Here is a 12,372-nt window from a genome sequence, read left to right as displayed (position 1 = left end):
TTCTATATAATAGTTTTTTGACCTAGGCCAAATGACAGTATCTCTTAAGTAGTTTTCTACTCTTAGAATAATAACTATAAAACTTAATTTATATGACTGCTAAAGGATGAAATATATGTGAAAGTACTTCAAAAATAGAAAACACTATAACTATAAATAGGTGCAGTTATTATTAAGTGGTTTGCTAAAACCTCATATTTTTAAAAATCATTGTGGAGTTAATAAGGATAGGCTACCTGACGTTTTAGTATGTTCTTTTGAAGGAAAAAGAACTTATGATTAATACATAAGAGTGATTTGTGTTGATGTCACAATTTTCAAAATCAGGTAAACAAGGTAATGTATTTGAAAGGTAGAGATTTTGCCTTAGAAACATCCCTTAGCACAGTTTTAGCCAGTACCTGGGGAGAAGGATGGAATGAAAAGTTGGGAAAGGATATAGAAAAATAAGTTAAGTTCTGTTACAAGAACTTTACCTCAAAAAGATTGGCTCAGATCTTTGAAAATGATAATATCCCAATGTTGCCTGCATTGAGACTTAATTTTGGAATTTGAGTCTACTCCTTTGCTACTCTAATCACTGTATATTATCTGGAGAATAGACTTTAATCATTCAACAGTATCTGCAAGGAGAACTTTGTTTCTTCCATCTTTTATATAATTCAAAACTGACTGAGTTTGGGCAGATCCTATAGAAAGAAGTGGATGGATTCAAGATGGTTTATGGATAGGTAGGGAATGAGAGGTGAGGAACAGAGGAATCTATGAAGACTAGCGTGAACAACTAGTTAAGTGACATCTGCTGAAATAGGAAACATTTGAGGAGAAATAGTATGTACAAAAGAATATGAACTTGGTTTTGAACAATTGAACTTTTTTTTTTTTTTTTTAACTTAACTCTTCATGTAGGGATGTATAGCAGACAACATGATATAGGTATTTAAATGTGGATTTTGAAATCCAGAGACAGGTTTCATCATAGCTCTAGTAACCCTGAATGGGGTTTCATCCTAGTTTACATCCCTATGTTTTTGTTTTCTCATCTATAACTGAGATAATAATAAACCTTCAAAGGGTTTTTGTAAAAATTAAGGATGATAATAAAGTGTTTTAACACAATACCTGGTACATAGTCCCAAATATATTTTATTTAGAGTCTGGCATTTTTAAAACCTTGCATTTAAATGATAGAGTAAGATGTCATCTTTTGAATAGATGCTCTTCACTTGCTTTAAGTTGTAGATCTATTTTAAAAGATTGACATTCATTTTGCATGGCATAGTCACAACACATTTTCTTAATATTTTAGCTATTAATACTATTATCTGTCACTTTTGGACAATTTTTTAAAAATATGATTTATTAATCTCTTTAGCTCTTTTTTGACAATGACAGCTGTGACTTGTTCCAAGCCATCTGCTTTGATTTGGGAAGAAGCCTATTTACATTTGGTACATTTAGGTGAGTGGTAGTAGAGAAAACTACCTAAAAGGTCTTGCCCTTCAGGCATAGCAATATAAGAGAAAAGTGATGTGGCTTCATGTACTGATCAACATTAAGGAATAAGGCAGGAAGTCAATGATTGAAAACAATAGGAAGTGGAATGGAATGTACACAGGACAATCTCTGAGGTTAGGTGTGGAGAGTAGGACAAATTATGTCACTAAGGAGGTTCTTACCTGGATTTTTATTTGTACTTTGAAGCCTGAACCCTTTTTCATTAATCTTCCTAGTTCTGGGTTCTCTTCTACTTGGAGCTAAGATAAAGTCCTTGGAGCACAAGATCTTAAAATTTGAATAAATTTTCCCTTAGGACTATTTGCTGTTAGATGTAGCAGTGAGTTTCTAGAATAATACTATTTAATTGATAAGTTACTGATACAAAAATGTTGAGGTTTTTTGTTTTGGTTTTTGTGAATCTGGGTGTCATATCCAGGGCCTTATACATGTTTGGTAAGCAGTTTACTAAGTTACATCCCCAGATTTAAAAAAAAAAAAAAAAAAATCTGTGCTAATTTTGGGGACTGTAGGCACCTATTGGGAAAATAGGTAAGTCTGAAATATTTTGTAATCAAAATGAGCACAGCTGATGAGCTCATTCTTATAATAGATATCAAATATAATGTTTTACGTTTTTATTATTTTTTATGTTCCAGGATCAAGCCCAGGGCCTTGTATTCTACTACTGAACTGCATCCCCAGCCCACATTTTTTTCCATACAAAAACTTAGTGTCTGCCAGATGCAATGGCACAGGCCTATAAATCCTGTGACTCAACTGAAGAAGAGGATTGCAAGTTCAAAGCCAGCCTCAGCAACAAAGCAAGGCCCTATTTCAAAAATTAAAAAAAAAAAAAGATGTAAAAAGAGCTTGGCATGTGGCTCAGTGATTAAGCACCCCTGGGTTCAATCCCTAGTACCAAAAATAATTATTATAAAGAAGAAGAAAAGAAGAAGTCTCACATGTCCTCATTATTTTTAAAAGCAGAACCTGAAGGTTCTCAAATTGGTTGGGCTGGGGATATAACTCAGTTGATACAGTGCTTGCCTCTCATGCACAAGGTCCTAGATTCAATCCCCAGCACCACCACCCCCCCAAAAAAAGTTGCCTATTACTACTTTTTCAAACTTGAATAATCTTTAACCAATTTTTACCTTAGTATCATAAACTAAGTTCTGTTTATTTTTTATGCTATTTATTTTTTGACAAATTGCATGTATTTATTGTATATATTCTGAAGTATATATATTTTATAGAATGATTAAATATAGTTAGTTAATAAATGCATCACTTCACATATTTATCACTCTTATGGGGAGAACACTTAACGTCCACACTCATTTTTCAAGAATACCGTATACCATCACTAACTAAGATCACCATGCTATACAAACTGGTGGCCTTTGTGCAGCAGGCCAAATAGATGTATTTTCACACTTTCCTTTTTTTTTTTTTTTTTTTTTTTTTGGTCAAAGACATAAACATTTAAAATTAAGAGATTTCATAATAAATTACAGATTTTCAGTTTCTTTTGAAAATTGAAAAGATCTTGTAACGTGGGACCCATATCACTCATGGAATTGACTAGGCACTGCCTCCCTGAGATGGTCACAACCCCAGTCATCTTTTACTCTCCTACTTTTCTCATTTGCATTTCCTTTCTGATTTTACAGATATTTGAATATGTAACCCTTGTTTTAAAGTGTGTCTGATAGAATCAGCAGAATTCTGGCTTATTTGTCCATTATTATCCACAATATCACCTTAAGACTTATGAAGAAATAATATTGTATATAAATCACATGAGCAATTGCTAGACAGTTTTTAAAATGGTCACAAATCCTTCTCAAAGGGAGGGTAATAAATAATTATCAAGACCTCATTATGCCTTACAATGTGATCATAATTCTAAGCAATACCTAGTGTTACCATTTTATGTATTAGGAATATGAGGCCAAAGTTTCACAGCCAGAAAGGGAGTAAAGCTGGAATTCAAATCCCAGTCAGTCTTTTGCAAAGCTCATGTTCTTTCTACTATAATGTATTGCTTCCCTCTCAGTTCCAAGAATTGCTTAAAGTGCTTAAATTATATTATTGGTCTCTAACATGTATAGACCAGAAAAGCATTTTTATCCTAACATGGTTTGCCCTTTTTTTATATCATATTAGAAAAATTGGCATGCACTGGTATAGCTCCTTTGCTTTCCCATTTAATCGGTGTTGCCACTTGACAGTTAATAAACCAATGAATACAGTATTCTAAGCTGTCTGTATTAGCAGAAAAGATCTATTTGTGTATATACTACTACTAACCTTTTCCCTTTGCTAAACATACATTGCCTTCTAAATGGCAATAGAAGCATCTACTAAATGTTGATCATGTGCACCTCTAATCAAGAATCCTGGGAAAAAATTTTAGAGGGTAGGATGTCTGCCTTTAAAAAAATGTGTACTGGTTTTTTAAAAAATGTGTTTAAAAAAACTGGAAGGAAAGTTATGTGACAAATCAATACCTAATACCTTAAAAGAATAAACTTAAAAAGGACAAGGAGATAGAGATTAGAATGACTGTAGAAGGGAGAGATCTACAGCTGGTAATCATTTAGTTATCATTAAAGTCCAGCTGTGATAAAAAATCATCAGGAAGCAGAGCCCACTCTTAGATTCAAAAGTAATAAAGACATACATCATGTGGTGTTAAACCCCATAGTGTGGGAGTTCTTAGCCTGTTCTTAGATCAAACTGTGAGACTGAGCACACTGAGTAATAATAATAAAAATAACTTGAACTTCTCACCCATACCAAACACAACTTTTTGACCTGACTCTGAAAAAAATACTTGCAGATATTTAGCAATTTATTTTATCATCTTCTTTTTCATGGTTTGCATTATATAAGCAACTGAATTATGAATTACTGGATTATGTATAATTCTCCTTAGTTAGCTCAGGTCATTATTGGAGATCTTAAGATCGCATCTGCCTCTGGTTGATGGTCATATTTTCAGTCTGGTCCATTGTTGTTTTCATTTCATGTCAGAAAATTGGCAAATGCTAGACATTTCCTATGCCTTTACACCAAATCCCTTTGTTTCTCTTTCCCTTTTAGATTGTTTTGTTGCCATTTTATAATCACCATCAGCATTTACTAAACCTATCTGTAATGTAGATCATCCCTGCTAGGGACAGGGATGAGTGGGGTTTTGTTGTTGTTTGTTTTTTAAGGAATAAGAAACAATCCCATTTGTTTTGTGAAGTGTTGTTTCCTTTTGTAAAATACAATTTATAAATACTGATTTGGTTCTAGATTTGTTCTTTTTAAAGCATCGTTAGCTTTAGACTATTGAAGATCTTCTAAACATTGGAGATCTATTGGTTTATGTAATTAAAAGATGTTTTAGAACCTATGCTGCTAATAGGAAAATGGTTTCTAGGCCTGGGGGGTGCAGATTAGTGGTGGAGTTTCTGCCAAGCATGTTTAAAAAAGGTCCTGAGCTCAATCTTGAGTACCACCAAAAATTTAAAAATGATGTTTTCTAGCACTGTCTTGACAATGTTAGTGTATTATAACTGAACTAGATGTTCTAGATGCAAGGCACAATTGTGAAGTGAGAGAAGTCTGCCTTCCTCTTTCTAGCTCTACTCACTGCTTAGCCTAACTCTTAATCCTTTTCCTCATCCTGATTTATGAAGGTGTTTGACTCCTTTCCGCATGGTATATTCTGAGATCATGGTTTTGTTTTTGATTATGTTAAGAACACTTAATGTTAAGTCAGGCACTGTGGCTACCCCTGTGATCCTAGTGACTGGAGAGGCTGAGGCAGGAGGATTGCAAGTTCCAGGCCAGCCCCAGCAATTTAGCAAGACCCTGTCTCAAAAAATATATATAAATAAATAAAATGGCTGGAGATGCATGTATCCCTGGGTTCAATCCCTAATACCAAAACAAACAAACAAAAACCCAACCACTTAACATGAGATCTGTGTTCTTAACAATTTTTAAGAGTACATTATTATTGATTACAGGTACAGTATTGTATATAATGGCTCTTATTCATCTCACTTGGCTGAAACATTACCCTTTGATTAGTAGTTCCACATTTTCCTTTTCCTTTGGCTCTGGTAACCACCATTCCTTTCTGATTCTAAAATTTCTACTATTTAGATGCATAATATGAGTAGAATCATGCTGTGTCTTTTTGTATCTGGCTTATTTTCTTAACAAAATGTCTTCAAGAGCCATCCATGTTGTTATATATTATAAAATTTCCTGCTTCTTAGAGACTAAATGAGTTCCATTATGTTTATGTATTGAATTTTCTCTATCCATTTATCTGTCAGTGGATGTTTTTTTCCACATCTTGGCTGTTATGAATTGCTCTACTGTGAACATGAAATGAAAATGTTACTATCTCTTTAAGATCCCGAGTTTTAATTCTTTTGGAAAATACCCAGTAGTGGGATTGCTAGATGATATAGTAGTTCTATTTTAATTTTTTAAAGAACTTCTATCTTATTTTCTGAATTGACAATACAATTTTGCATTCTTACAAGAAGTGTGTAAGGGTTCTAATTTCTCCACATCTTTATCAACACTTATTTTTTTGCCTTTTTCTTTATATAATAGCTATTCTGACAGATGTGAAGTGATGTCTCATTGTGGCTTTGATTTGTATTACCCTGATAATTACTGTGTCAAATATTTTTCATAAATCTGTTGGTCCTTTTTTATGTCTTTGGAGAAATGTACATCCAAATATTTAACCTGTTTATTTTTATTAAAAAATAAAAATAAATTGTTGATGGACCTTTGTCTATCTTTATCATCTATATCTATATGTGCTGCTGAGAATCAAACCCAGTACCTCACCCTAGCCCATACTTAACCCATTTTTAAATCAGTTAGTAGGTTTTCTTTTTCTGTTAAATAGTAGGCATCCCTTATATATTTTAGAGATTAACCCCTTAGTAAATACATAGCTTGCAAATATTTTTCCTATTTCATAAATTGCCTTTTTACTCTACTGATTATTTTCCTTTGCTGTGCAGAAGCTTTGTAGTTTGTGGGATGTGATTTTTATGTGTTATTAAGCTCAGTAAATAGATCAAGTAGTATGGTGAAATGATTATTGCCTGTCCAAGTAATTTTTCTCTTCTTTTCAACAGTTTGAGAAACTTCCATCATCAAATTGTTTTCTTTTGCATCTTTCTACCTAAACCTTCCTGGGTGCCTTGTAGAAATGTGTACATTCAAGCAGATAAATTGTATTTTAATTATGAAGATAGTTATTCTCAATTAAAAGTTGCCAATGATTTTTCCTCCAATGGTTTGAACTAGATCTTTAGAGTATCACTTTGTTTTCTATATGCTATACAATATATAACAAAAACAACTATATGTCATGAAAATAAAAACTTTGAAGTAACTATTTTCATTTTGTTTTTATTGTATCACCTTAATGATCCACTTTTCTATGATTATAAAGAAAATATGTATGGCTTAATTTTTTTTTCCTGAGGATCTCAATGATGACTTCATTTTTGTCTTGTGTTTCAACAGAAGGAGAATATATTAAAATGTTTATGCGAGGTCGGCCGATTACAATGTTCATTCCTTCTGATGTTGACAACTATGACGACATCAGAACAGAACTTCCTCCTGAGAAGCTGAAACTGGAGTGGGTGTATCCTTCCCTGACATGATAACAAATTTATTTGCTTTGTCTCCAATTAAAGGAAAATTGATTTATCTAATCTATCAAAATTTTCTTTATGCAAAAAAGTAAATATAATAAACATAACAATCACTTCAGAAATTAAAAAGAAAACACCCTGATCCTTTCATATATTGTATATTTTGCTCTTAACAATTTTAAGCCTTCAGAATTAATAGAGAAAAGGGCAGCAGTATTCTGTAAACATCACAGTAGGTACAGGACTAGAATTGAAAGACTAGCGTTTGAGTCTTGGCTATGCCACTTATCTCCTATGCATCTTCACTTTCTTCACTTATAAAAAGGATATAACCCCGTCTCATAGGGCTATTGCCAGAATTTAATAAGAAAACATTGATTAAGCATTTTGTAAGCTGTGAAATGATTATGTGGTCATTTTCTTAAGAGATCAAATTAACAAAGTTGATTCTAATTCCAAAATTCTGTGCAAGACTTTTAAAAATGATATTTAACACAAAACTTTTCTAATTTCACCTGGAAATTCTCACTTTTCTTAGAAGTTTTAAGAAACCTAGTGAAGCAGAAAGGAGTTAGTAGTGTAAACTCTACTCTCTGCCTTCATCCTCCCACACACTTTGAATTCCTTGCATTAGGCAGAAATCAGCTTGGGAAAATGCACCAATTCTGTAATTTGGTACAACTTTTTGTTTGGCACTGGGGATTGAACCCAGAGTCCTTAACTGCTGAGTCACATCTCCAGCCTTTTTTAATTTTTATTTTAAGTTAGGGTCTTGCTAAGTTGCTGAGGCTGGTTTTGAACCACCACCACACCAGGCTGGTACAACTTATTTTTAACAAATGTTCTACCTACGAAACTGGGCCTGACTATCCCTTATTTATCATTTTAGGTTCAGCATTAATGTTTTTCTAGGTGAGCCTTCTTTTGTTCCTTCCTTTGTCTCTCTCCATCTAAAGTAGGTCCTTTGTTTATGTTTCTCCTGGCATACTATTATTTTTCTTTCCATGTTTGTAATTATATATTTGCTGATTGTGTATATCTTCTAGAATAAGCTCCAGGGACATAGCCCATGTTTGTTCTGTTCAGAATTGTATGGTACATACTAGGAACTAAATATACATTTTTCTGGTGAATGAGGAAACTAAGACTAAACATAGTAAAAGACCCAGGTTGTACAATGATAATGGCAAAATATGAGTTTTCTAAATCTATTCCAGTTCTCTTTTCATCACACCTTCCTAATTCCCTATGTATCCTTGAAGAAAATAACACTTTGAATATTATATTTATTAAAAACCTTGACTCTTATCTTTTAAGATACGGTTATCGAGGAAAGGACTGTCGAGCTAATGTTTACCTTCTTCCTACGGGGGAAATAGTTTACTTCATTGCATCAGTGGTAGTACTATTTAATTATGAGGAGAGAACTCAACGACACTACCTGGGTCATACAGATTGTGTGAAATGGTTAGTATCATTTAATATTTGTTAATTTTGTTCTTTGTGTCCTCCTTTTTTGTTTTGTTTTGTTTTTAAAGTTGGGTTGTATTAAAAATGATTTTTTTGTGGAAAACTCGGAATGTGAGGATATTATAAATATTCTGTAGAATAAATTTTAAAAGAAAAAAGGACTTTGAGTCCTTCAAAATGGTTGGTATAGTATTGGCAGCAATAAAATACATCCCTGTAAATCTCAGGTAGAATCTACTCTGCTTTCTCACATCCCTTTAATCCTTTTCTTCAGTTCTGTAGTATGAAATACATGTGGGAAATACATGTGGGATAAATTTTGAGAGTTATTATTGGTTACTCAGTGTTTATTAAGAATTTATCCTGCATAGATAAATTTTACATTTGAGGCTTTTCTTTTTTAGGAAAAAAAAAAATCATGGCTGAGGAAGGATCATAAGTATCTCATAAGGTCTCACACTATAAAAATATAACTCATTTTTTAAATACATAGGCATATTTTTTAATTTGGTAAATTTAGCTTCTCTAATTAAATTCATTTATTGCTCAAGGCATTATTTTCTGACATGTGAAAGCTTTGCTTATACTATTCTGGCAATTATAGCTAAACTAAAATTAACACGACTGTTAACAATATTATGTAGATAGTTGAATTTATAGAGAAAATTAAACTATTGCCTTTTACACTTGGAGAATAATATATGTACAAAATCACTACAACATTTTGATCATAAAGATTACAAACAAACAACCTTTCAGTTGGGGATTAGTGAGACTGTTGTGTACTGTGAAGCTATAAAGAGTGAGGAAGTGTTTTGTATGATAATATGGAAAAATCCCTAAGATATACTCCCAAGTATACTTTTTTTAAAAAAATATTTTTTTTTAGTTGTAGATATCTTTATGTATTTATTTTATGTGATGCTGAGGATCAAGCCCAGTGCCTCACACATGTGAGGCAAGCACTCTACTACTGAGCTACAGCCCCACCCCTACTCCCAAGAACACTTTTAAAGAGCAGGAGAATGTGCATGTGTTCTGCCATTTGTGTAAGAAAAGAGGTGGAAAATAAATGTTTTCCATGTATAAAAAATTTTCTTAGAATTACTAATAAAAAGAAACAAGTTATAGTATTACATTTAGAAGCTTCAGAGGATAGGGATAGGAACCAGATAGATGAGATCTTAGCAGTTAGGGCAGGTGGGGAAGAGACTTTTCTCAATGTATTTTTTATAGCTTTTGATATTTGAACCGTACAAAAATGTATTTCCCAAACCAGAAATGTTAGTTTTAAAAATTCATATGAGAGATTTAAGTTAGATATGGCAAAATGTCAACGTGTTAGATTTTAATGTAGTTGATCTCACTATAGGATGTATACTATTTTAATAAGAAGAAATGGAATTAAACATTGAGTTGGGCATGGTGACACACACCTCTATTCCCAGCAACTTGGGAGGCTGAGTCAGGAAGATGGCAAGTTTGAGGCCAGTCTTGGCAGCTTAGCGAGACTCTGTCTTACAATAAAAAGGGCTGAGATAGCTTGGTTGTAAAATGTCGCTGGGTTCAGTCACCAGTACCACAGGGAAAAATAAAAGAAACATCAATAAACTCTAATCTACTTAGTAATCGAAGAAAATAAGATACTATTTATACCAAATTATTATCATTTTCAAGCACCCTTTTTTTGGGGTGCTGGGGACTGAATCCAGGACCTTTCATATTTCTAGGCAAGTCCTTTACCATTGAGCTACCTTGCCAGCCCCTTAAAATACATAGTTCTTAATATAAGAAAGTTATAGAACTTTTAGAACATTTTTCTCTCTATGACAATTTGAATTGAGGCTATTATTCCAGAAAATAATTAGCAGTACATTCCAAGTAACAAACAAAAATAGTGTTTTCAGTAGCACTTACCTGTTGTGGCAAGATACAAAAAAATGTAGACTTGGACATGAAGACATTTAAAAAATTTTTTTAACATTTATTTTTTAGTTACAGTTGGACACAATATCTTTATTTCACTTATTTATTTTTATGTGGTGCTAAGGATCAAACCCAGGGTCTCATACATGCAAGGCGAGTACTCCACTGCTGAGCCACAACCCCAGCCCCCCCAATTTTTTTGATGATCAATTGTATGTGTACCATGAATAATTTTAGCATTGTTTTCCATTTTTATTTAAAAATTCTTTGCCCCAAATTTGACGTGCTAAGTGTAGCATTAGAACTAATTAAAAAGATGATGGAATTATTTTTAAATATTTTTTCAGTTGGAGATGAACATAATACCTTTATTTTATTTTTATGTGGTAGTGAGGATCAAACCCAGCACTTCATGCGTGCAAGGCAAGTGCTCTACCACTGAGCCACAACCCCAGCCCCAGTTGATGGCATTATGATGTTGACTGTTGTTTACTTTTTCCCCTGGTAGAAAAGTAGAAATCATCCAAAAGATGAAAGAATTGCTAAGTCAGTAATAATGCATAAGGATTATGTGGGAAAATGAAAAAAAAAAAAAAAGCTTCTGTTTTATTTGATTAGAATTATACCACACAATATTACATCTTTAAATAAAACCATATAGTATGTATACCTCTATACATGGACTAGAAAGGAACTTGCACAAATGAAAACAATTTAGTTTGTTAACCATGCCACAGTTGTGGATATTTTCTTTGAATTTAATGTTCTATTAATTTGTTAAACTTAACAAAGAAACAGCTGAAAACTTAAAAATCTTCAGATAATTGATGTTTACTTAATTTCCTAAAGAAAATAAAATAGAACAAAGTGAGTTTTTTATGACAAAAAACTAAAAACACATTGATATAACAGTGTGTTTCTGCTGTTTTACATGGTTTTTGTATTTAAAATTATTGTTAATACTACTTTTCTAGCCTTGCTATTCATCCTGACAAAATTAGGATCGCAACTGGACAGATAGCTGGAGTGGATAAAGATGGAAGGGTAAGCAGTACAGATTTATGCATTTTGTATCTAGTGATAATTGCTGTTTGAATGGAATTGATTGTAATTTTTAAACTGCAACTTGTTTTCAGAATGTAACTACTAAAGGATTTCTAGCAAAAGCAGGGAAAAAACTTTTAAGACTAAGAACATTTGGAAAAAAAGAAAGAATCAAACTGCTAATTTTGTTTTTCTAAATAATAAAGTGTTCTATAGGGAAATTATTATAAAATCCTTATTTGCCAAAGGTACATCAGTTATCCTTAGTTAGTGGGACCTCTCGATTTTATGTATTAGGAGAATTGATATCATTTAGAGTTTCAGTTACTGTGTAATGTTTTAAAATTGGCTTATATAATAAATCTCTTCTTTTTAAGATCAGTAGTGAATATTGATGGTGGTTGATAAACATGTTTGACTGTATTCATGACATTCTGTTGGTTCAATTTCTTTAAAGGAGTGTGGGGTAGGGGGAGATTGTATGGAGTTGTTTTGAAAGATCCCTTCCAATTCTATATTCTGTTTGAGGACTATTTGCTTAGCAATTTATTGGACAATGATTTTCTCAGATATAAAGGTAGTGCTAAAAGCTAAGCATCCAACTGGCACATACCTGTATCCCCAGCTACTCTGGAATGTGAGGTGGGAGGATCACTTGAGTTCACAAGTCTCTATACTAACTTGGGCAAATACAGTGAGATCCTGTCTCTCAAAAAAAAAGGCGGGGGGGGGGGGGGGG

At 32.8% G+C, this 12,372-nt stretch overlaps 1 protein-coding gene across 7 annotated transcripts in view; it reads left to right on the top strand.

Moving 5' to 3' along the window:
- Eml4 (EMAP like 4) overlaps positions 1 to 12,372 on the top strand; it is a 138,317-nt gene that overhangs the window by 82,062 nt on the left and 43,883 nt on the right. For all 7 annotated transcript variants that reach the window (XM_048804482.1, XM_048804479.1, XM_015479732.2 and 4 more), the window contains 3 exons: positions 7,060 to 7,183; positions 8,511 to 8,660; positions 11,564 to 11,633. In XM_048804482.1, the coding sequence (XP_048660439.1) occupies positions 7,060 to 7,183; positions 8,511 to 8,660; positions 11,564 to 11,633 (344 nt within the window). The remainder of the gene's footprint in view (positions 1 to 7,059; positions 7,184 to 8,510; positions 8,661 to 11,563; positions 11,634 to 12,372) is intronic.

Source organism: Marmota marmota, unplaced genomic scaffold (assembly GCF_001458135.2).
Source record: "Marmota marmota marmota unplaced genomic scaffold, marMar, whole genome shotgun sequence".
NCBI lineage: Eukaryota > Metazoa > Chordata > Mammalia > Rodentia > Sciuridae > Marmota > Marmota marmota.
The sequence above is the reverse complement of the archived record's forward strand: the minus strand, read 5'-3'. Positions and strand labels throughout refer to the sequence as shown.